The sequence below is a fragment of the Metopolophium dirhodum genome, chromosome 3, assembly GCF_019925205.1.
Source record: "Metopolophium dirhodum isolate CAU chromosome 3, ASM1992520v1, whole genome shotgun sequence".
Classification (NCBI taxonomy): Eukaryota; Metazoa; Arthropoda; class Insecta; order Hemiptera; family Aphididae; genus Metopolophium; species Metopolophium dirhodum.
Window position 1 is genome coordinate 4,839,832 of NC_083562.1, and position 26,637 is coordinate 4,866,468.

General features: G+C 29.0%; 2 protein-coding genes across 2 annotated transcripts; one reads left to right on the forward strand and one right to left on the reverse strand.

Moving 5' to 3' along the window:
* Window positions 1-442: 442 nt before the first annotated feature.
* Window positions 443-5,084, reverse strand: LOC132940290 (zinc finger protein 782-like). Its single transcript, XM_061007797.1, has 3 exons — window positions 4,862-5,084; window positions 3,996-4,175; window positions 443-2,321 (listed from the first exon to the last, which is right to left on the reverse strand). Exons 1-3 carry the CDS (start codon window positions 4,906-4,908, stop codon window positions 1,175-1,177), a joined length of 1,374 nt encoding a protein of 457 aa, XP_060863780.1. The 5' UTR covers window positions 4,909-5,084; the 3' UTR covers window positions 443-1,174.
* Window positions 5,085-23,584: 18,500 nt separating this feature from the next.
* LOC132942200 (zinc finger MYM-type protein 5-like) lies at window positions 23,585-24,923 on the forward strand. The gene is made up of 3 exons (XM_061010518.1): window positions 23,585-23,645; window positions 23,722-23,820; window positions 24,010-24,923. The coding sequence occupies exons 1-3, from the start codon at window positions 23,585-23,587 to the stop codon at window positions 24,921-24,923; spliced, it is 1,074 nt and encodes a 357-aa protein (XP_060866501.1).
* The last annotated feature ends 1,714 nt before the right edge of the window (window positions 24,924-26,637 follow it).

Consider the following 26,637-nt stretch of genomic DNA (forward strand, 5'->3'; position numbering starts at 1 on the left):
ACACCAAATCAACGACAGCCTGTCTCAAATTAGCTCCCCGGCGGGGAATCGAACCCCGCCCACACAGCATTGGGGACATGATTACATTTTGTGAATGTTTTAAAATTATTAAATAATAAATATTTTTATATACATGAACATTTGGACAAAGAATACAACTAAAATATTTCCTAATTATTTACTCAACTTTTTAAAATATTTTGAGAACTACATAATTATCCTGAAAATAATTCACCATAGTTCGAAAATATTTTTATGCTGTATAAGCGGTCTCCTGCGTGACAGGCAAGGATACTTACCACTATAATACCAAGCACTATAAGGATCAACAATTAGATAACTAAAATAATAATACTTTAATAATGACTAAAATGAAGAAAACTAATGACAATATGAAAATATTTTGTTTTTTTTTTTTATTATTTATTGAAGGCTTCAAAAAGTCGACAATCGTGTCCATAAATTCAATACATTCAATTTTCAACATTTTTTTTTAAAGATTTATTTAATTATTATAGTGAGGTGTCGTCGATCCATTGTTCTAGATGTTCGCTGTAAGCCCGGTTACCTTGATAAAGTCTGTGATGAAACCCACATGAGTTCGAATAGTTTGATAGTTTTGTGGTTTGTAAGGATTGAATTCTGAATGCTTCGGGCTAGTTGCATTTTGTACGTACGATGGTAATTAAGATGATTCCGCTAAAAAAGTCGCTTAAGATGAGGACATTATTGTGGTTTTTGGAGAATGAGATAATTATAGCTTCGAGTACCGCGAAAGTTTCTGCAGTAGATATGCTGGAGAAAGGGACGATTTTATGGAGACTGTCATCTTCGGTATGTGTCATGATGAAGCCGGTTTCATTTGCTGTTTAAGAAGCGTCTGTATAGATGTGGAAGTAGTCTATGAATTCACTGTTTATTATTACGTAAAATGTTTGATGATATCAGACTATGGAGTGTGTCTTTTTTGTTAATTTGGTATTGTAATAATTGGTTATTATTTACTATCGTAGTAACTAATGTTATATTATATTGATGATAAAGAACTCATTTTTATGTTATTTAAATTATAAAATAAACTGTAAGGCAAAAAAATTATTTTTATATGTCTTGATTGATATAAATGTGTTCGAAGAGGAAACCATTGGTAACAGATATCACGTTTATACGGTATTTATCTGTTATGTGTCATTGTATGCCATTTTAAATTTTTTTTAAGAGAAAAAACTCTATCACAATAATCACATTTATACGGCTTTTCACCGGTATGTTTCCTTGCATGGATTATTAAACTTGATTTCTGGGAAAAAGCTCGATCACATTCATCACATTTATACGGCTTTTCGCCCGTATGTGTCCTGAAATGATTTATTAAACTTGATTTTTGAGAAAACGCTTTATCACAGTTATCACATTTATACGGCTTTTCGCCGGTATGTGTCCTTGTATGCTTTGTTAAATTTGATTTCTGAGAAAACATTTGATCACAGTTGTCACATTTATACAGCTTTTCGCCGGTGTGTGTCCTTGTATGCATTGTTAAATTTGATTTCTGAGAAAACGCATTATCACAGTTATCACATTTATACGGCTTTTCGCCCGTATGTGTCATGAAATGATTTATTAAACTTGATTTCTGAGAAAATGCTTGATCACAGTTATCACATGTATACGGCTTTTCGCCTGTGTGTGTCCTTGTATGCCTTATTAAACTTGATTTCAGGGGAAAAGCTCGATCACATTCATCACATTTATACGGCTCTTCACCGGTATGTTTCCTTGCATGATTTATTAAACTTGATTTCTGAGAAAACGCTTGATCACAGTTATTACATTTATACGGCTTTTCGCCGGTATGTGTCCTTGTATGCATTGTTAAATTTGATTTCTGGGAAAACGCTTGGTCACAGTTATTACATTTATACGGCTTTTCGCCCGTATGTGTCCTTGTATGATTTTTTATACTTGATTTCTGAGAAAACGCTTTATCACATATATCACATTTATAAGGCTTTTCGCCGGTGTGTGTCCTTGTATGATTTATTAAACTTGATTTCTGAGAAAACGCTCTATCACAGTTATCACATTTATACGATTTTTCACCTGTGCATGTCCTTGTACTCTTTGTTAATTTGGACGCTGTATTATCCAATGGATTTTTCCTTACGCAGTTTGATGTCAAGTCCAAATTCATACAAGTAATGAAATCTGCAGAATTGCTTTCGCTTAAAACTGTTCCTTCAAATTCAAAACAGTCAATACAATTTACTTCAGTTTTTATTTGGGTATCAATTGTGTTAATATTCTTTTCAGTTTTAGTTCTAAAAAATAAAATAAAATATTTTAAAAATGTTAACCTTTGTCAAATAAAGGAAAATAATTTTTAATATAAGTATGGATTTTTTAATTATGAATGAGGGTGCACCTTATAACCAAATTGCTATGAGGTTTTTCAAAATATTTTATTAATTATAATTAAATAATATGGACGAACACTTACGAATATAAATATATAAATATATGTATTTTAAAATATAATATATAATATATTCAAATATACTTAACAATATTCATAGCATTTTTTTGTGGATGTGTACAATGATAAGTAATTTAAATAATTGTTCAATTTTCAACTACAGTTTTTTTTTTGGTGCTAAAATGAGCCTTTTTTATTTTGGAGTTGAAATTTAAAATTCCTTGTAATTTTTCAAATAATTGGACAAAAGAATGAAAGATAAACTGGAATTTTTTATGAACAACAGTTTTTAACAAAATCAATTTCTTATTTTAGATACTAAACGGATAGATGAATGTATTTATTTATTTATTTATTAATCTTTACGTGCTGAACCCTTTTACAAGGTTGCGGCACACATAATATACATAAAAATATACTAGGATAGATATACAACAATATTAACTAACAATTTAAAAACGAGGAGGAGGGACTTTATACGCTGTTATAAACCCATTTCATTTAGTAGTAGTATAAGAATTAAGATATGTATGTATTGTTATATATATATATTTATATATATATGTGTGTGTGTATATGTATATTATATATATGTATCAGTGTACCCTTCTGAACGAGCTCGGCCACATTATATGGCATTTCGCTTCGTGGAAAGTTTTAAGCTAAAACGAAAAGGCCCGACCGCGCTCGTCTCGAAGGGAAATCTGTCGTAGTCTTGCAGAACCTCCGAACTCATGTATACTAAATTTGCTTTACGTTGCTTGAATAAAAAGATTCCCGTTCAAACAGGTTAACACCCAGGAAAGAGTTGGAGGTCAGCACATCAAGGGTCCTGCTACCTGCACGATAAGCTAAGCTATTTATTTTTTGACCCAACGGTGAAACGGGGGTCTACTCCTCCATCATGTTTGTGAAACAGCATTTAAAAATAAAGTGTCGTCAGTCGGCTTGGTCAGCTACAAACGTACACAAAGATGACGGGTGACAGAGACAGTGGGAGTAAGAGTGACAGAGTGAGCATGTGGAGATTATCTAAATTAATTGGCCGATATTCCTACACACGGTATCAGTCGGCATGGCCCAGACCATGGAGACGATAGAGGGGAGCGTGTGGGCGTTCACCGCACTGGAAGGTATTGTCGAGATCGGCGGACTTGAACCCACGGGACAAAAGTTGCTATCGCACGCACACGGAAACAATATTTTTTAAATAACTGCAGCCTATTGTATAAAAATTAACATGTCACATTGGAAACTCAACTCTGGTCATCATAAATAAACTAATTGGCTGACGAACTGTCAACACTCAGTATCATTTTCGAGTAAATACAATGATTTTATATTGTTGAATTCAAATTTAACATATCATCCAATACAGTGACTCGCTTGCCAACCATTTTTTTTATTAATTTTTATTAACCATCTCTTAATAGGTTAAACATCATGTTTAAAAGAAATTGACAAAAATTAAAATTGTGTCAGCAAATTTAATATTAATTAATACTAATTTAATTCATACCCTTTTTGAAATGATCGACTATCATTGTCATGGTCTATTTCTTCAATAATTTCCTCTTTGATAATTCCATTAAATACGTCTTGTTCATCAATATTTTCCTGTTTAATAATTCCGTTACATACTTGATCGTCATGTCTATTGAGTGGGATTGAAGACAATTTGTGTATTTTATCATTATACCTAAAAAAATTGATTTTTTTATCAGTATGTTTTAATGGGTTACTTATGTATAAATCAGATACATTGCACAAATTTAATGATAAATACATAAATTAATAAATTAATAAAACAACTAGTTTTAAAATGTAGGTTAAAAATTAATTTATTAATGACACACTTATTACTAGGGAACGGATTTGAAGGCAATATAATCAGTAAAAAAAGCATTTAAAATGTAAAAAAAGGCATTTAATTTATAGAAAATGACAATTCTTAAATATACTACAAAATAAAATAGTGAACACTTTTTAAACACTTTAAAAAGCACTTTTATGCTATTTTGTATAAATAAATAACCTTTTTCTTTAACCAGGTTTGCCCTAAGAATTAGTAAAAAACAATATTAAAAATTAACTGACTTGAGTTATACCAGTTAATTAATTGCAAAATAAACTAGTTTGTATTAAAAAAAAATTGACTTCCACGGTTTTTTAAAATTATAAAATCAACTGAAAATTAAACACAAAAAAGTCATTTATAAGTACAAAAGGCAAAAAAAGTAAAAAAAAAGCAAAAAAATGCATCTGTTGTCTAGGAAATCAAGTGAAACACATTTTTGTATAAAAATTATTTTTCTATTATGATTAATAAAAGAAAGGCATTTTCCTTCAAATCCGAACCCAACTAATTACAATGTTTTTGCTCACTTGGAATTTATCCCGCAATCATCAGTAGTTATTCCTAATGGTTCCATATTACGTCCTCTATTGTTTGTTTTTCAATTAAATACTGTGAACATGAATCATAACAATATTAGGTACCTTATATTATCAAACCTTTCAATTGCTAAGACCAACTTGTAAGAAGGGTATTCGTACATATTCTTTTTCTAAAAATTTTTATTTGGACTGCCACAAATAAAAGGAAAACACTGATATATATTTAATATTGAATATCGAGTCAGTATTTGGTGTTTTAATATATTTTTAAATACATTTTCATCGTGTTTGTACAATTATCTAATTACCCAGGACAAATTTATAACAGCAATAAAGTATATTATGAAGAATAAGTTATAACAAAAAAATAGTATTTACTTAAAAGTATTTAAGTCATTACTCAAATACTCTTAAATTAAAGTATTTAAAATACCACCCAAATACTATAAATAATAAAGTATTTGAGTAATACTCTAATACTTTTGAAAAAATTTTGAAATAGGTACAAAAAAAAATAATTTGTGAAATAATTTGTTATAACAAAAGTTTGTTTATTGCTTTTTAAAAACATGATTCGTTCAACAATTAAAATTCTTATCAGACATGTTAGTTGTACCGCAACTATGAACTTTTCTCTACAGAGTTATACAATAATTTAAAGCTATAATATGTATTTGGATATCTCATAATATTGGATAATGATAATTATTGATAACAATATTCTTGGTAAATAGGTAGGTAGTAGGTACTTATAATTAGTAATAATAATTTTGTATAATTAAATTATTATAAACTATAAACTATTAAGTATAATAGCCTTTAAGCAAAGCTTTTTACATATATATTTGGTTATTGACTTACGCTAATAGTGAAACTGACTACAGTTGTATCTTTACAATCTTCGTCAACAATAAAATGTCTTCTGGAGAAAAAACATCAAATCAACGAAAACCGATACCAAATTGTCTGTAAGGCATAATTAATGATAAATATATAATATTATATTATTATAATGTTAAAGCAAAATGTTATGAAGAAAGAAGAAGTAAGAATAAGGCTATGTAAGATTGTCAGTGTTGTAAAATATTTGAGTAAAAGTAAAAGTATGTCAAATACATTTTTCTGTACTGAATACTTTTTTATTCTTTTGATTCTTAATTTATTTCTATTTATAATTTCTTGTTTAGTAAAAAAGCCTATGCCGTCATGGTTAAGCTTCAGCTTTATTACAATATTATATTATATATTTATCATTTATGGACAATTCAATATCGGTTTTCATCGAAATATGACTTAATTAAAAGTTTTTTTTTCTGCATGAAACAGTTTATGTTGATGACAATTGAAACGGTACATTGGTACCAGTATTAGCTTATTAAGTCAACATCAAAATATAAATGCAAAAAGCTTCTTCTTACCAGCTTATTATACTTTGTAATTATTTAACTCTTTAAAAAACTTATCGTTTATCATCGACAACAATATGGGATATTATAATATAGCTATAAATTAATATAACTCTCTGTAGATTAAAGTTCATTGTTGTGGTGCATTGGTGCAACTATGTTCTTAAAATGCAATAAAATTTTTTTTGACAATGACAAATTATTTTAGAACTAAAAAGAATTTTTTTTTTTTTTGTATATGAAGATTATGCTTTTACTGTTCAATCACTATATTCAAAAAATTGAAGGGGAAAAAATTTCGGCATTTGAATCAATTGATATATTAAATAGTTTATTAAATAACTTAAAAAACAGAAAGAATGAAGATTATATTAATACTGAAGTGGAGATAATGATTGATTTTAATGAAGAAGAGGGTTATTTAGTCAAAAAAGAATTTGATATAAATTGTCAAAAGTTTTACGATTTATGTATATCGTACTAAACAAACAAAAATACAATGGAGTAACATGGAATAATGCTAAATATACAATAATGATGTTATCAAAATAATTTGAAGTTAATGAAGATGAACACTTTGATGAGTGATCAATTAAAATGGGTATAAATAATAAATATATTTAAAGAGAAAGATGTAAATGTATCAAATCTTGCAATGGTTGTAGAGTTTGCATTTTGTTTACCGAGGTCAAACGCATCAATAGGGCGAGTATTTTCTTTAATAACAATTACTTGGACTGACGTTCGAAATCAAATGGATACTAAAACAATAGAATGTTGTCTGGTAACAAAAAAATATGGCTTGAGTTGCATTGAATTTTACAATGAAACAATAAAAAATCCTACATTACTGAAGAAAGTACATAGCACTGAAAAATATAATGTCTCCTTGGACGACAAAAATAAAGAAAAATAATAAATCAGTAAAATCTACCTAGATTAGTATATTTATCTTAACGGCTGGAAATTGTATTATTATATTTATTTGAATTTTAAATGTTAATAAAATAAAGATGGCCTATCTAATTGATTCATTTGAATATTATTTATATCTAAAAGTTATATACAAATACCTATGTAATTATATACTTACTAGATAATTACCTAATTTTCATGAATTTTGGTGTCCCGGATTTCTAAACACTAACTAAGTTTCCATGACAAAAAACGAAATAATTAAAAAAATAAAATAGGAACACACATTAGCAAACCGCTTACTAAAAGAACATTTTCATCGTTATTTTGAGGTTATAAATTAAAATTGTTTACTACTAACCACGGTCTTAGAAGATAAGGTCGGACAACTATGCATTATTAGCATTCCGCTTAGTGAGGCAAATCCATTTCAAAATTTGGCCGCTGTACAATTGAGCGCTGCCCCGCAGACTTTTTTTGAGGTTATGGCATTATAGTATTATACAAGATTAAAATAACCTTCGACCCTATAAACTAGCTAGTTTATTATAAACCAACTAGTTTATATGTTCGGAGAAAAAAATATAATAATATAGTTCATAAAAATAACACCGAATGCCATATAAATATTGTTCTTAACCTCAAAATAACTCTAACCGGCAGCGCTTTTGCGGCAATATGGGAAATGTTTTTGCCTCATTAAGCGGAAATATAGTTATTGGCAGGAGGGTGGGAAGTTGTCCAACTTTATCTTCTAAGAGCGTGCTATTTACCATACAGTAAATAAAAACGGTTTATATCACTAGACTAGAAAAAAAGACTGTTAGTATCACTATCATGGATGAAAAATATCATATCAGTTTGACTTGAAATAAACAACAAATTACATTATCACAATATCAATGGCCGCCGAATTTCAATTATTATATCAACTTATTGAACTTAAAAAAACAATCTTACATATAATCTTACATTCATTATTTGTACATTTAACAATGGAAATAAATCATTATACGTTAATTTTTATGTTCAATGTCATTAAAATTGAAATATTTATCTCGTATATATATTGCTCAAGTTATATATTGTGGAATTCAAAACAAATTACTGCCTATCATACCAATTTAATGCATATCTAATATACACAGAAAATTAATACTAATGACTGAATTGTTGTATTCAAGCTGATTTATTTCGTTCTAAGTATATATTAATATGATATATATTTATTTGGTATAACCGTTCAGATAAATTTTTTTTTAAACTTAATTTAGTTTTATATTGTACCAAAGTATTGTGTATTATTTATAACATATTAAGATATCGATTCTGTAAATTTTCGTATTGTTAGTCTCTCGCTTCATTAACAAAAAACATTTATATTTCTAACATAATAAGTAATAACTAATTAAATTACATTAAACTATTAATGTAATTGATATACCTTTATACTAATATAATAATGTATAATATGTTTAATTATGTAACACAGGTAGTCAATCACTAATGATGAATATACAATAATATAATATTTTATATTATTAATATATAGTATATGTCTAAACAGTACTTTATGATAGACAACTATGACTATAATATGTTAATTTGTTAACTGTATAACACTCTTGGTTAATTCAATAATAATTGTCTTCACACACCACGTTTACTTAATTGTAATTTATATTTTTACATTAATTATGGTCAACATCTCAAAAAAGTAATAATATTTTGGTATATAATAAATAATAATGTATGTAACATTTTATATGTTATAAGATTTTTGTGTAACACCGCCATATAATAAAACAGTATTTATATAAGTTTTTATATTGTTTAATATATTAATCAATGCATATATGTATAACACAAAATATTATGAAAGTAATAAATACAATTTTACAAAATTTCAGAACACCACTGATATAGGCTATTATTATTATTATTATTATTATTATTATATCTAAATTTAAACCATTTCTTGTAAATCTATATATTAAATACTAGCTGATCCCGGGCCCTTCGTTGGCCGTTAAATGTATCAACACTATATGACTCAAACTTAGTTCAATTTGTTATTTAATACTCAGTGTGTGGTGTTTTAATTGAATAGGTAGTCCATGTTATAAATTGATATCCTAGTTTATCTGGAACTTGGAAACCCTCTTTTGCTGACTATAAGAAACAAAAAAATACATTTAATTGTAATTCTTGTAAACATATATTTTTTAGTAAATGTAACATAGCTATTGAAAATTAAGAGTTATTTATATGTGTGTAGTTATATTGTATAATGTATTATGTGCCAAGATGAGGTACCTAATTTCTGATCCATAGACTTTAACGATACTGGATGAAACTTTGAAATATGATCTTTAATAAATGGATGTTATAATAAGATATTAAATGTTTATTAAAATACAACTTGGAACAGGTTGGGTTCTAGGTATTAGGCTTAAATCATAATATCAGTTCAAGTTCAGATACATAATTTGGAGGCAATTGATTAACAAAGATTTTAGGTACAATAAATTATGCATGATCTACTTACAGTATCAGTTAAAGAAAAAAATATAAGTATTAAGTAAGTATTGTAGGTACCTATTTTAGATTCTGATTGGAGCGATGATTGTATTGATTTTACAACAATGTGTTTTTAATTATTTTATTTTATTGTTGTGTCATTACATTTTGGTACAGTTAAAATGCTGAACAGCTTTTCTACTTCATCATTTCTGGTATTGAAACGAATCTAATTAGTACTTTGAAGGGTCAAAAGTAAAAAATTCCCAGACATTTTCAAAACATTAACAATTAAGGAAAAACTAAGATTTTTCAGCAAATCCAGTTTAAGAAAAATTCAATTTTGTGTTTTGGTGTAACTCTAAAAAATAAACTTCAATACATTAAAATGTTCAAAATATTTTGGAATTTTTTTAAACTATTTAATATTTAAAAACATAAGGAAATTCGTTCATAATATAAAATCAAATCTATGGAAGGTTATGGTACTTACAATCTATAGGTATAGTACCTACAAAGTTATAATTTGAAATCATATTATATATCATAATTAATAGGGTTCAGATTTGAAGGCAAATGTCTTTCTTTTATTAATCATAATAGAAAAATATTTTTATACAAAAATGTGTTTCATTTAATTTCTTAGACGATGGATGCATTATTTTTTTTTGCCTTATTTTTAACTTATAAGTTATAAATGTCTTTTTAAGATTAAGATATTTTCGTAAGACGTAGATTTTCCTTTTCCATTTATAATATATTTTAAGCCTGAACCGTAACCGTTTTTCTGAAGACAGCTTGTCAAAATACATCGTCAATTTTTTTATTATTACAAACTAGTTTATTTTGCATTAAATTAACTGGTGTAACTCAAGTAAGTTAATTTTTAAAATTGTTTTCAATTAATTCTTAGGACAAACCTGGTTAACGAAAAAGGTAATCTATTTATACAAAATAGCATAAACTTAAACGTGTGTGCATTTGAAAGTGTTTGATAAATGTAACTATTTTATTTTGTAGTATATTTATGAATTGTTTTTTATATAAATTAAATGCCTTTTTTCGCCTTAATGTATCAATAATATTCTATCCTCTGGTAATATTGATATATTTTATATATCATTATAGGCATGTACCTAAGTATATACATAATTAGTATATGTAATTCATTATTTACATAATTTTATACTTGATAACATTGGAAATTATTATCTCAAAATTTTCTTTTTATCATTTGTTTTTATGACGCACCCGAAATTGATCGATGCCCTTGAGCACTTGTATCCTTTGCTCCCCCCTTCCCCCATAGGATTACTATGAATATATTGTAAATAAAAAAATTAGTATTAAGATTTACAACCTTTTTTTCCTAAATTAAATATTATGTTTTCAATTTTCACATAATTGCACACTTCAATAGAATTTTATTTAGTATTTTGTGTCATAAAGTTACAAGCCATATACTAAAATGATTCACATCTAATTGTCGGAACACTGAATTCCCAAACTTGTTATGTGTTCTTTGAAATTTAAATAGGTATGTTCAGATGCTCCGTGCTATTAAAATTGGATACTGGTTCCGCAATATATTACCTACAAATTAAAAGTTTTCTGTCTCTGACCCACACGCTACACGCAACATAGCAAATTTATGTTTGGCAAAACCAACCATGTGTTGTTAGGAACTTTTAATTTTAGGCCGATGCTAGAGCCCGGCATTAGAGTGAATCACCTATTATCAAGTTTTAACTTCTACCAGGTTAAGATACTCAGAACTTTGCCTGCGTGTCTTTGGATTAGCTTTTCACAATATTTTAATTGTTATATAATTAATAAGCATTTTAAACAATTTAAAGTATAATAATTTTCACGCTCATATTATTAAATTTACTTACCTTATAACTTTTAGTTGTACTGATTTCTTACACACACATAAATTGTTATTTTTATTATTGGAAAATATTATATAATAACTATTAATTAAAAATGTCTAATGATCTGAGTAATCAAAAGAGAGTTTGTTCAAAAAATTTTATACTAAAAAAATAATTTATCAATTTATGCTCAAACAAATCATTGAGGGCATATTATTGAGTTCATCTTATTTAAGTACAACTCCCTTTGAATTAGCTACTCCATTGTATAGAACACGTGTAGCTTTTATATAGATAGCCCATTTTTAAGCCACTAGCCCATATTTTTAAGTCCATAGCCCAAGTTGAAGCCCGCTAGCCCAAGTAGAAGCCCCTAAGCCCGAATTTAAAGCCCAAATCGAATAAAAATATATGTATAAAGAATTTTATATTGAGATTATATTAAACGTTAAGTAAATTGAGAAATAAATGAAGAATAAAACAAATATTAATGAATATTAATGAATAGTAATAAATATTAATAAATATTAATGAACAATAGTTCAGAGGAAAATATTAACGAATTCGAAACGATAGCTAGAGAAACGTTAGATAGAATAATAGAAATAAACGAAAACGAGAATAATTTAGAAATTGACGTAAACAATACTGATAGCGAAATAATTGACAACATAGAAATACATAATTTAGACGAAGAATTAGACACATTTAACGAAGAAATAATTAACGAATGTATAGAAATCAAACCAATAAGTAGTGATATATTAAATAAAAGTTTACGATTAATAAACCTAGAGGAGTTTGTAAATAGTCCTGCTTCTAGCGCAATTCGCCAAGGTATACGAAATAATAGAAATAGTATTCACACCGAATATATACAACCGAAAAGAACAGTCAAAGCTAAGAAAGCGACACCGATACGAAACCGATAAGTGCGTTAGACGCAATAAAATTAATTCCTAAGTATTCAGTTCAGGACAATCCGAAATATATCCATTTTTAAATGCATGCGGAGTAATTATAAATACGGTAGACTCAGAACAGCACCCTTTCATGTTAAAAATGATAGCAGCTACTAAACTATCAGACAGAGCTTTTAACGTTATCAGATGTAAGGAAATTATTGAATAGGGCGATATGAAGAAATATAGTTAGACGCGTTCGAAGTAAAAACAAAAAATCCTACTACTCTCGAACATGTATACCGTATTTCTGTGAACAACTTTTAATGACCAATCTGGCCTTAAATTTATCTATATTGCCGTCAGTTTTACATTTGGTTTTGAATACCCATGCATTACGTAATGCAACCTTGCCCTGAGGAAAATTAACTAGTGACCCGGTCTTGTTTTCGTGTAATGACGTTATTTCCTCGTGCATAGCGTTTTCCCATTCGTTTTTATGTGGTTCAGTAATCGCTTCGTTACGATTTAGTGGCTGGTTGCAATTGGCGATGAACGACGACACATTATACCTGATCGGCGCTTTTAATGTTTTCCGATCCCGCAATACCATGCCATTCCTGTTGTCGACCATCGTAGTCGATTTGACCTTGGCTGGATCATCTTTGATCTGAGTCGGTGTATCTGTGAATTCTAATTTGTCTACAATTATATTTTCAAATTTATTACTTTCGTTTTCGAATATAATGTCTCTAGACACTGAAATTGTATTTGTTTTCGAATAATACACACGATAACCTTTCGTCTTATTCGAATAGCCAACGAATATTCCTTTTTCACTCTTTGGATCCAAATTCTTACGTTTTTGTTTTGGTATGTGTGTATATACGACAGTACCAAAAACTCGTAAATGTTTAATATCTGGCATGACCTTATAATATAACTCGTATGGTGAGTTATATTTAACTAAACTGGATCCTGTTCGATTAAGCGTTAAAACCGCCGTGTTTACATCCTCTGCCCAAAGTGAGACATTCAGATTTTTGGCACAAATCATTGTCCTCGCTGATTCTACGATTGTACGATTTTCTTGTTCTAGTAAAAAACAATATTAAAAATTAACTGACTTGAGTTATACCAGTTAATTAATTGCAAAATAAACTAGTTTGTATTAAAAAAAAATTGACTACCACGGTTTTTTAAAATTATAAAATCAACTGAAAATTAAACACAAAAAAGTCATTTATAAGTACAAAAGGCAAAAAAATTAAAAAAAAAGCAAAAAAATGCATCCGTTGTCTAGGAAATCAAGTGAAACACATTTTTTTATAAAAATTATTTTTCTATTATGATTAATAAAAGAAAGGCATTTGCCTTCAAATCCGAACCCAACTAATTACAATGTTTTTGCTCACTTGGAATTTATCCCGCAATCATCAGTAGTTATTCCTAATGGTTCCATATTATGATTTATGCTTCCGGTTCTTGACTTGTGATTCGCGCAGCTGCTCGCCGAGCTTCCGGTTCGCTAACCTCATCATTCGAAGCCTACGCATCAGCCAACGGTTTTCATCTTCCACTTTACACAGCCTCCGGACAAGCCACCGGTTTTCCATCTCGACGTCCCGGTCCGCTGACGACTTTTTTCGTTCTGCCGCTGCTTCTGCCTTCACCGCCGCCGACCTCTGCCGCTCGATATCCACCTCCAACTGTCTGATGTCCAGTTTGACCCTTTCGTTGCATGTCGACAACGAATCTCCGTCTGACTTGGACTCGGACCCTTGTCCGTTCGTTTTGCCACCACAGCGGCCAAAAACTCTGTTGCAAGCGCCCGAAAACATCGTCGAATCACGCACGACGATTGGGCTGTATCAGCTCGAAATATTGACGAATTATTTACGCGAAACCATGATCAACAATCATACTATTTATTAAGTAGAACGTTCACTTGTGTGCGTAGTGCGTACGGAAAACGCTGGCTCATGACAAAATAAAATAAAATAAATTTGTTTTGTCGTGGACTAAAGTTTATAGGTCTGTGAGTCTATGTCGCCAACCATTAACCTAATAGCCAAATAGTTAACGATCATGCCAAAAATTGACAACTCTATAGTTTATTCCATGATCGAAATATAATAATTAATATAATATCACAGTCATGGACCTTATCTTTTCTATGCTGTGAAATATCATGTGAAATATTAAATTACCGATGGCCGACGCATAGACCATAGACAAGTTCGAACCACCATATAGACAATAGTGTACTAAAAATAGAACAACAAATATCACCAAGGAGATTATAGAATATTACTACATTAGCGCCAGGGTTGGGCAAGATACTCAAAAAAAAGTATCATCATACACGATGCGTGCATTTATAGCGTATCAAGATACAAGATACATGATACTTTTACATTTCCAATCGAATTTTATTAACTTATACACAATTCACTATACTGTCTATACATTATAAATACATAATAATAGTATTTATAAATACTTATAAAGTCATTATTATATTAATATATTATATTAGAATAAGTCAATAGGTACAAATTATACATTTATAACTAGTATACATCACATATATAATATAAATACACAAAAATTAATAAATTACATAAAAATTACATCTAAATTTATACTTATGTATAGTTGCTTTAAGTGTATAATAAAATTGGTTATGGCCTTATGGTCAAAAATGAATAAATAAATGAAATTTGTTTTGGTCTTATGGACTTAATAGCTATGGTTAGTTTAAATTAAATGTTATTTTTATAAATTAAATCTTAAAATTAATTGGAGAATTAATTTTTCAAACATTTTGTCTGATAGATTAGATCTACTGGGTGAGTGCACAAAACTATCAAATGAAAATGAACGCTCAACGGGAGCAGATGACCACAGACTTGTATTATATTTTATACATAGTTTTTTTATAGATGGATAATTATTTAAGCGCTACAGTTGTTCAAAATAGCACACAGCCCCATATAAAACTGGTATAGGCTTTGGATTCTTTTATTATCAATGAAGATTTCATTCATAAAAATATTTTAATATTACGGTATCCGTTGGTCAAACACGGAATTAAACCACTTTTTCATTTTCATTTTGACGACACTATTTCCGCTATATGTCCAAACACGGGCACATGGCTTTCAGATTTACGCTTTTCGACTTTCATAATAGAAATTCACTAGACTAAACCGGTTTAATCTATGGAATTTCTATATAGTATATATAATATTTTAGGCATATACTAATAATCTTGATAAATATTTGCGTAACGCCGTAACGTCATCATAATATATGATAATATAATAATAATAATTATAATGCTTCCAAAACCAAAGGCCAATGTCAATATGTCATAAAATATATATACTCAATTGCCATTAAAAAGAAAAAATATGGGGGTGAGCATGCTTGGTAAATCACCTTGTATGCCCAGTATTTAATTTTTTTTGCCAGTTTTATTTACTTGCAAAATTTGAATTGAAATGTATTCCATACATAGTAATAGTAACCATAATATTTAAATATATATAGTTTCCATGAGAACGGTCAACTATACTATTAAAATAACATTTGTCTTTCACTTCATAATTATTGATTGTTTAAAGATTGCGCTTACAGTTACTCGCCTTCTTCTATTTAAAACAGAAATGTCTTCAAATACGCTAAACCAGTTAGATGTGTTGGATGATGTTAGTACCACGAGCCGTGCAATGGTCACCGCCAGAAAGACGGTTCGACGTAAAAGCCGAGCCTACATCATGCCTTTGATGTCGTTGAGCCGGCAAATGGATTTGTACGGGGGACTATCGAGCCGTGCCAAATATTTCGGTGCCATGGCCGCAAAAAGACTGCAGACAACGTATTATGCCAACATTGAAGTGGCGATCGAGGCAAAAATGAAAGCGCCCACCGGTTTAATAGACCAAATAACGGAATCGATATTCCGGAAGCTGGTCGCGGCTTGTCAGCAGGACTTGCCGCTGGTCGTCGGAAAAACGGTTCGTCGGAAACGCCGAGCCTACATCATGCCTTTGATGTCGTTGAGCCGGCCAATGGATATGTACGGGCCATTCTCGAGCCGTGCCAAATATTTCGGTGCCATGGCCGCAAAAAGATTACAGACAACGTATTATGCCAAGATTCAAGCGGCGGTTGAGGAGGTAAATCAAATAGTGGACCCGATAATCACCGATATATCGGCACAAAATGGGCGCCGATCAATGGCTACGACTTCGGCCAGTGCAGAATTTAACGGCGTCGCGACAAATTATCATTCTAAGCCGAATATTGCGGCAATCGAATTTGAAAGCTATGTGCCGTCTGGTTCAAGGAGTCTGGATTCGGTGCAGGTAACCGGGAAAAACATAAAAAAAAGACGCCGTACGATTTGGTCACGCACAAAAAAATTTATAAGGCGTATGTTGTGCTGTAGTACAGCTACTGAAGATTAAAAAATTATTGTCCTAACCTAACTTACCTATGTATTATGTTCATGTATTATTTATAATGAAAATGTAAATTGTAAATTTGTATAAAAAAAAGATTACGTATGTATTATTTTTATGTATTATACCTACACGAAATTGCTTTGATTACAAATAATATATGTTTATGTTGAATAATTCAATATCGGTTTGAATTTTATGTATTATTAATAATGAACACTAAAATACAATTGAAAAAAAAGGTGGGCAAGTGACCCAGTCTCTGTGATTGATGTGTTAAATTTAAATTCAATGACATTGAATACGAAAAACGGTTCTGACTTCTGAGTGAAGACGATCTGCCATCCTAATGGCAATATTACTAAGTATATAGGTATTATGATATTACTGCTGTTAAGATAATTTATTTTACTAACCAAACCAATAGTAAAATACGTAAAGTAGATTACAGTAATTTTTTCCTAAAAAATTGCATTTTAAAATGTCATGTGTATACAGCAAATAATATATTATACATTAATAGTTTCAAGTGGGTACCTACTCACAGTAAAATGTTTTAATTATAACAAAATAACTAAAATCATTATTTATAACAAGATCATGTTTCTTTAAACATTAAAAGGTAGGTTGTATAATAAGAAAACAGAGTATATGATTTTATGATATACTTATCACTAGGGCCCGTATTTTAATGCAAAAAGAAACTTTTTTTTGGGTGATCTTAGACAATGATTTCCAAGTACAAAATTTGTTTCATGAAACACATACTTCAAATGGGAAACTTTTATTTTGCATTTTTTAGCACTTTATGGTAATTTTGTTAGTTTTAATGCATATTTGTATGTCATACCTACAACTACTGTAGTCATTTTGTATGTCAATTTTAAGGTCATTATTGAAGCAAAATAAATTTTTTATGAACTGTTTTAGAGCATTTAAAACCTGGGCTCTACTTATCACCCTTATAAGTAATAACCTTTATATCCTAGCCCAATTATAAAGTATTTTTAAAACCAGTGTTTTTTTTATTATGAATATAATGCATTCCTCAATATTCTTAAAATATAATTTAACAATATAATCATTAAACATACCTTATTAATATTATTATAGGTGGCATGTCCGAATCAAAGATAACATTGCGCGTGTAAGGCGCGATGAAGCACAAGCCACTGAAGATGAGAAGAAACTTAAGATGAGGATACAGTTAGCTGTATAATACAGTAAAACCTGTGTAATATGGAACCTGAATAACGTGGAAACCTGACTTTTATGGAAAAATGTTACGGTCCCGGCGAACCTAATGTAGTTTTAAATACATCGTTCCCTGAATAAGATGGAACCTGTTTAACGTGGAAATGGAAACAATATTTTGTCATGAACCTGTATATCATGGAAATATGTACATGTACTATTTTAAAATTATCAGTCAATGAATATAATCTATATCAATTATATAGATTATTTCGTTGCAATAAGTTTATTTTATCGATAAGTGTCGTAGTAGTGTTCTGACGTAGACTGCGTATAGACGTATATTCAATATGACGTCCAAAAATAAATGTTTAACACTAAATGAAAAAATTAAACTAATAATTGAGTCAAGTGAAAAAGATAAATTAATAGTAAAACAAATTTAATTATGCAACATGTCATCCGCATTTAAATTTATCAAATGTTCGTTTAGCGTGGCTTCCAGCTAACACGACATCACTTACCCAACCAATGGACCAAGGAATTATTTATTCGATTAAAGTAAATTATCGTAAAATGGTTTTACAATCGTTATTAGCAAGTATGGATAGCATAAAAAGTGTTAATGAATTGTCAAATAAAATTAATATACTAGATGCAATTTATTGGTTGAATAAATCTGTAAACTTAATAAAACCAGATACAGTCAAAAAATGTTTCATAAAAGCCGGGTTTAATTTATTTTTGGACCAGCCAACATATGCCATTAACGATAACGATAACGATTTTAAATTGCTATGTTCTACAATAAATGAAAAAGTAGATAGTGATGAATATGTTAACATCGATAAGCATTTATGTACTAATGATACTGATACTACAGAAACCTGAAACCTTGCACTTCAATTTCAATAGACGTTGAACAATCCAGTTCCGAAGACGAAACAGATAATGTACCATTGCACGGCAATGATATTAAAACGTATAAGAACGCCCTCCATGAAATAAAACGATTAGAAATGTGCGCATTGGATCAAAATAATGAAAATGAACTTCTTGAATCAATTCTCAACTTGAAAAATTTAGTAGAAAAGAAAATGGCAAGTCAAATAACAAAACAAAAAACATTGGATGAATTTTGGAGTAAAATCCAATAATAAATAATATGTAAAATATATGAAATAAATAAATTAATAATAAATAATAAATTACATTTGATAAAGATCTATCGGGAAAATTTTTTTTTTACAACCTGTATTAAATGGAAACCTGTCTAAAATGGAAAAAATATCCGGTCCCAACGGTTTCCATATTACACAGGTTTTACTATAGTTTGTTCGTGTATTATGTTCATACTGATTAGTGATTACCGGCACAGTCGGCACACTGACACAGTTAAATTGTCCATTTCCCATTTCAATCTAACCATTTCACTATTCAGTATTTCAAATAGGCACGTAACGTACCATACCTCGTAATATCGTGTGATCTTTTATATAATTATATACCTAGTATATTACTTATACTAGTTATATTAGTATGGTTATACATTTAAATTCGTTTAAAAAAGAAAATGTTAAGTATTTTTAATAAAAAAAAAACTCTGATGATCAAGTAAATGTCCCCTACGCCTGCGTCTGCAATAAATACTGAAAATATAATTGCAGATGAAAACTATGAAGAAAATGAGTTAAATGATGTGCCTATAGATGATGAATTTGTTTTGGGTAATTTAAGTTCAGGACCGCGTCAGCCAATATTAAAGGTAAGTAGATTTTTAATTACAACTTATATGTATATTAATATTATAAATAAGATTTTCAAAAATGTTTAAAAAGGAGTATCCTAAGACAAAATTTGGAAGTCAAAATCGAGGATTTACACCTTCTCAATTTAGTGATTTTAATTGGCTCTAATATAGTATTAAAAAAGTTAGTGTAGGAATACACATTACAAAGTACAAAATAAAATGCCCAGAATCTTAAAAAGAAAAAAAATTAGTTCATTAAAGATGGATTATTCGTATGGCACCAGGTTATTAATATTTCAAAAATTCGACTAATGTTAAAATCATAAAAAAAAATTGAAGGGAGGTGTTGGCGCCCTCAGGCAATGCATTTTAGAAAACCAAAAAAAAATGTGGAAAAAATGTTACTCTAGGAATACACAATACAAAGTACAAACTCAAATGCCCAGAATCTTAAAAAGAAAAAAAATTAGTTCATTCAAGATGGATTATTCGTATGGCACCAGGTTATTAATATTTAAAAAATTAGGCTTATGTTAAAATCATAAAAAAAAATTGAAGGGAGGTGTTGGCGCCCGCAGGCAATGCATTTTAGAAAACCAAAAAAAAATGTGGAAAAAATGTTACGGTTGGAACACACATTACAAAGTACAAACTTAAATGCCCAGAATCTTAAAAAGAAAAAACTAATAGAAATATTTAGTTCAATCAAGAAGGTTTATTCATAGGGCACCAAGTTATCATTGTTCAAGTCTATACAAAAAATTCAACTAGTCACATAACAAAAAAAAAAATATTGAAGAAGGGTGTTGGCGCCCGCAGGCAAAAGCATTTTAGAAAACAAAAAAAAATGTGGAAAAAACGTTACTGTAGGAATACACATTACAAAGTACAAACTAAAATGCCCAGAATCTTAAAAAGAAAAAAAATTAGTTCATTAAAGATGGATTATTCGTATGGCACCAGGTTATTAATATTTAAAAAATTCGGCTTATGTTAAAATAATAAAAAAAAATTAAAGGGAGGTGTTTTGTTTTCCATGTTATATTTTTGGAACTGCTCGTCAAACGGAAGATACATTTACTGTAATAGGATTTAATAACTGGAAAAAAGTAAGTTGCATAACTATTCTTATTAAGATTCTAATTAGTCTGAAGTTGAAGTACCTATGTATTTCAAACATAAAAATAAAATGAAAACTAAATTATGTAAGGTCAGGTGGGGTAAGAGCCTAACGGGGCTAGTGCCAAATCGGGTTATAAAAAATACAATCTTTCAATTTTAAAGTTGATTTCATGAAGATTACGAAGTTCAATAGGAATCGAATGTTGTATAATTTTGGTTACACTTTAGGTTATTAAACACAGCAGTTATCACTATTCAAAAAGCTAATCAGTTATTTACTCGCATTTTTTTAAATCGACGATAATTCAGTGGTCTAGTTAACACGCCTAAATTGCTCAAAATAATTTCAAATTAGGTAAATAAATGTTATTTTATATTTATAATAATATTTAATTTATGAGTTATGCCAATTGCATGATACAAATGAGTATTAGCCGATTATGCATTTCCCCCGTGTAAAGTTCCACACGGGGAATGTGCGACATGATTTATGGGAAAAGTGCGACATGCCTTATTTTGTTAGGTAAATAGTTAAAAAGATTTTATTAACATTGTTTGTGACTAAAATATTTATGAGTTACAAATATTCATTTTTAAATATGTAAATAGTTGACAGTTAAATTTTGAATATGTGTTAACATTATATCAATCAAAACTTAAAAAACTAATATGTATTAGCCATAGGTGGCTTGATCATGCATTTTGTGGTTCACTGAACCACCAAAAAGTTTGGGGTGGGTGTCATTTTAATAGATGGGTAGGTACTTGGTCTTGGTAACCGGTGGTAATATGAAAAATGGTAATTTGATAGCCATGTCAATGTTAGCAACAACGAACAAATAAATACAATCATTAAAGACTGAATAACATAGATTAACGATTAACTTATAAACAGCTCTATAAGTTATGACGAAAATAAAGTCACGTTTTGTATGCAATAATAAGATATTATTTGATTATGTGCAAATCGCAATTAATCCTATGTTAGAATTATCATTATTATCGAATTTCTTTCTAATTCATGACATTTTTATATTATAGGCAAATTCTAAAAATTATTTTATTGATGATAATATTACTATATAGGTAATATTATAATATATATTATATATTGTTTAAATTTTAACTGACTTTGGTTTAAACCAAAAAAAAAATAATTATAATTATATATCGGAACTACTAGTAAAGTACCTAGTAACTAATAAAGTAATAATCCGAATCCCGATTATCAAATACCCAACTACCAACGTTTCGGCCGTTTCGCTGATTCGCGATAAAATTAATAACGAAATCGTATTTCAATAGTTCAACTATCATTAATAACAATACTAGAATTTATAATCAAGATTAAATATAAATGGGAATATATAATGAATAGTCATATTACTATATCAGTGAGATAAAAATAGAATTTCGTGCAGAGCATCGGCTGAAAATGTGTGTGTGTGTGTGTGTATGTATGTATGTTGTCGTATGATTTATTGATTTACAAAAATACTATAAAATATATACAAATAGTATAACATGATATGAATTTAACAATTATTATCGTTACTGTTAAATCCTGCTTTTCCTATTTTCTGTAATTCAGTCACTTGTCAGGCGTTGTGCCGTTGTGGACGTTATTTTAGTGAATACTGAATTGTTAAAATTATTTTACTACGGTCCGCAATATTGTTGGTTCATTTTGTAATATCTTTAATATGAAGTGCTCACATTGTGGACGTGAACGGGATTTAAAAAAAATTAACTCCACAAACTGGAATAGGCATGTTAATTCATGTAAAATTAAATTTAAAGGGGCTAATAAAAGCCTGGACACATTAAATTTTTTTATTAAAACAAATAAACCTTGTACCTCAGGTAAGTGTCTAATTTATAATTGTAATTTTTTTTTAAATATTTAAATTTTAGTTTACAAATTTTCTGAATGACTGAAATAAATTCTATTTTTCTAGTACTTACCTATTAAATTTAGTTAATAAAAATGTATTAACCTTAACCATAGTTATATTATGTACTTAGTTCAGAATTATGTTAAGAACATAAAGTAAATTTATAATTTTTATTTACTGAGTTATATGGTCACTTAAAAATCAAATAAAAATTTTTCTCATTTATTGTTAAATTTATGAATATCAAAATATGTATTCTAAAATAGGTACCCTACATGAAATATGGTTTATGTATAAAGGTATTTATTCACATACCTAATGGTACCTAATGGCTTATGACCTAATATAACTATATTTATTATTCATAAATAATAACAATTTGTAACTGTTATATATAGTGTGTCTAAAAGAACCAGATCCCGATAGCAGTATGAAAGTTGAATATTCAAATGTAGATAACCAAGATCCAGGGAAACCGAATTTACCAGCTATACTGAGTTCTGACAAAACAAATATGCAACTCTGAATGTTTTTTTCCTATAATTTTAAATTAATGTCAATAAGTTATTAAGATCTTTAATTATCTAATAAACTATTACTTATAGTGTCCCTATTGAAACCAGATCCTTAAAGTTGTATGGAACTAGAATGTCTTGTTGATAATATGGAAGAGGAGCCAGAGAGAAAGAATTTACTGGTTTTACCTAGCTTTGAAAAAGAACCTAGTATGATTATCTGTTTACTTGACAATATATTATATTTAATAATTTTGATAGTTAATGGTAATTTTAAATGTATTAGATGCAAGTAGCTGTGATGGAACTAAATATTTAAACACTTATGTAGGAGATAAGGAGAAATTAAATGAATATACGGTACTTTGTGTTCCTGACAAAACAGGTATGTTTATAGTTATAGTATTTATAAATTATATTCTTTAAGAATTAATAAACATTTTAAATTATAATAGTCAGACAGTTAGTAAATAAAAATATATAAATTCAATTTTGTGGATATTGAAAGAGCTTAGTGAAACTAAACGATATACAACTATTATGATACCTAACTAATAATATTGTATAATTTTAGATGTTGAGTCTCCTGATATCTATGAATCTGTTAATAATTTACAATCAGTTTCGCCAATGTTTAAAAATGAACCAGTTTTATTTATGAATAAATCAATCACACCTGGATTGAAGTTAATTCAATTAGAAATGGGTCCATGCCAACCAGTTGCTACCGATTTACCCAATGGTAAATTTCCTAAAGATGAATCAAATCCACCACGTTCGTTTTCAACATCATATTATACAAAGTTGGTTAATGGAAAGTCTGAACATCGATCGTGGATTACATACTCGTCTTCAATGAATAGAATTTATTGCTGGACATGCAAACTGTTTGGTTCTATTAGAGCTCAAAAAAACTCTTTTGTCACTACAGGTTGCAATTCATGGGGACATTTAGGTGGTTTATATGGTCAAATTCATTTACATGAAACTTGTAAAGATCACTTAGAAGCTGAATTAAATAAAATAATGTACATAAATAATAATCGTGTTGATATTCAGTTAATGAATTCTAATAATAAGCATGTTGCAATGAATAGAGCAGTTGTGCATGTATTAATGGATATAGTGTTATGTTTATCCAAACATAATGATGCATTCAGAGGCCATACTGAGTGTTTAACTAATGGTAAAAGTGAAAAATTTCTAGATTGGGTCAACGTTTTGGCCAAACATCATACAATTTTAGCTACACACTTGGAAAATATTAAATCATCAACAAAAAAACAAAGATTGACATTTCTATCTAAATCATCACAAAATTCTATGCTCAACTGTATTGCTGAATCGATCCGTGAAACTATTTTAAAGGAAGTGAAAGCGGCTGGAATGTATTCACTTATACTGGACTCTACAACGGATGTGTCAAAGCTCGACCAATTTGCTTTTGTATTGAGATATTGTACAAACGATGGGCTTATAAAAGAGTGATTAATTTGTGTTGATGAAACAGTAGATTCAACTGGAAATGGGATGTATGAGTTATTTTGTAAAGTATGTGACAAATATAATTTAAATTGGAGGCATGATCTGATTGGACAAGCTTATAATGGGGCATCTAATATGCAAGGAGCTGTAAAAGGATTACGCTCATTAATACAAAATGAAAATAAAAGTGCACATTGCACTAAATTTAGCGGTTGTTGATTGTTGTGAAGCAACTGAATGTGCACAAGACTTTTTTTGTACAATTAGTAGTTTGGTAACATTTTTAGGTGCCAGAAAGAGAACCGCAACATATGTAGAGTTTCAAAAACAATTATATAAAAACCAACGTATTCGTAGGTTAAAAAGTTTTTCTGCTACGAGATGGACATACCATGACCGTTCTTTAGAAGTTATACAAATGACTTATAAATCAATTATTTTAACATTAAAAAAAATTAGCCTTGAAGAAACTGACAAAAAAAACAGACATTTCGCTAATAGTTTTTTAAAGCAACTTAATTCTTTTAAATTTGTTCTTACAATGCATATGATGCGCAATATATTCTCAATTACTACACCTTTATCAAATTATTTACAAAATCCTGCCATCGATTTCATTCAAGCAATACATTTAATTAAAGTGACTCGACAACAAATACAAGATTTACGAGCAATGAAAACTGAATCTGTATATGAGAACCTATTTACAGAAACAAAATTATTTTGTGAAGCACAAGACTTAGAGGAACATGATTTAGCAGAGGTGCGTACATCTCACAAGAAAAGAATGAGTGGAGAAATAAGTAGTGATGAAAGAATAACTTCAGCAAATTACCGCTATGTATGTGAAGTTTATAGATGTTCATTGGATGTAATTTTATCTAAACTAGATGATAGATTTAGTGGTTCTGAAAATATCTTCAAAGAATTTTCATTACTACTACCTGAACGCTTAGAGTTAAACAAAGTCTCCCCAAATAAATTTGATTACTTGGTAAACTGGTTGTCTGCAGATAGAATTAACAAAATTGGTTTAAATGTAGAATATGAATTATTTGCTTCTAATTATAAAAACTTTATGAATAGTGCTACAGCAAATGACATAAAAATGCAATCTAAACATTCTAAACATACAATTAATACAAATGATTAAAGTGATCAAAATGATACTGACAGTGATGATTCCGAAGAAACAATACATGTTACTGCCATATACTCTGCACTGTGTAAAATGGGAATGGTGTCAGCTTTTCCAAATTTATTCATGGCTTATAAGGGGATTTGTACTTTGCTACCAATATCAGAAACTGCAGAACGATGTTTTTCCAAGCTTAAACTCATTAAAACAAAATTACGCTCTACTGTTGGAGAAAAAAGGTTAGATAATTTAATGTTAATTTCTTGTAACCCTGATATAGAAGTATCAATTGAAGATGCTATTAATAAATTTGCTTCAACTTCCAGTGTTTTGCAAAAAGCATTTATGTATTGTTTACACTTAAAAAATGATGTAAGTATATTGACTTTCATTAATTGTATTAAAATGTTTTAATAAAAAAAAAAATGTTAAGTATATACCTACCTACTTATTAAAGAAAACAATGAAATACAATGCCCCATGATTAATTTAAAGTTAATTAATCATGCAACATGCTGTCCACTAGAATACTAAATTAAACTAATTTTATCTTATATCTTTAGGTTTGTAATATCAAGT

Coding starts and splice junctions, on each gene's coding strand:
- LOC132942200 (XM_061010518.1), top strand. CDS start 23,585: ATGGAAGAGGAGCCAGAGAGAAAGAATTTACTGGTTTTACCTAGCTTT. Junction 23,646..23,721: donor TAGCTTTGAAAAAGAACCTA/GTATGATTATCT, acceptor TAAATGTATTAG/ATGCAAGTAGCTGTGATGGA. Junction 23,821..24,009: donor TTGTGTTCCTGACAAAACAG/GTATGTTTATAG, acceptor GTATAATTTTAG/ATGTTGAGTCTCCTGATATC.
- LOC132940290 (XM_061007797.1), bottom strand. CDS start 4,908: ATGGAACCATTAGGAATAACTACTGATGATTGCGGGATAAATTCCAA. Junction 4,176..4,861: donor GATTGCGGGATAAATTCCAA/GTGAGCAAAAAC, acceptor CAATTTTTTTAG/GTATAATGATAAAATACACA. Junction 2,322..3,995: donor AGTCGATCATTTCAAAAAGG/GTATGAATTAAA, acceptor TTTATTTTTTAG/AACTAAAACTGAAAAGAATA.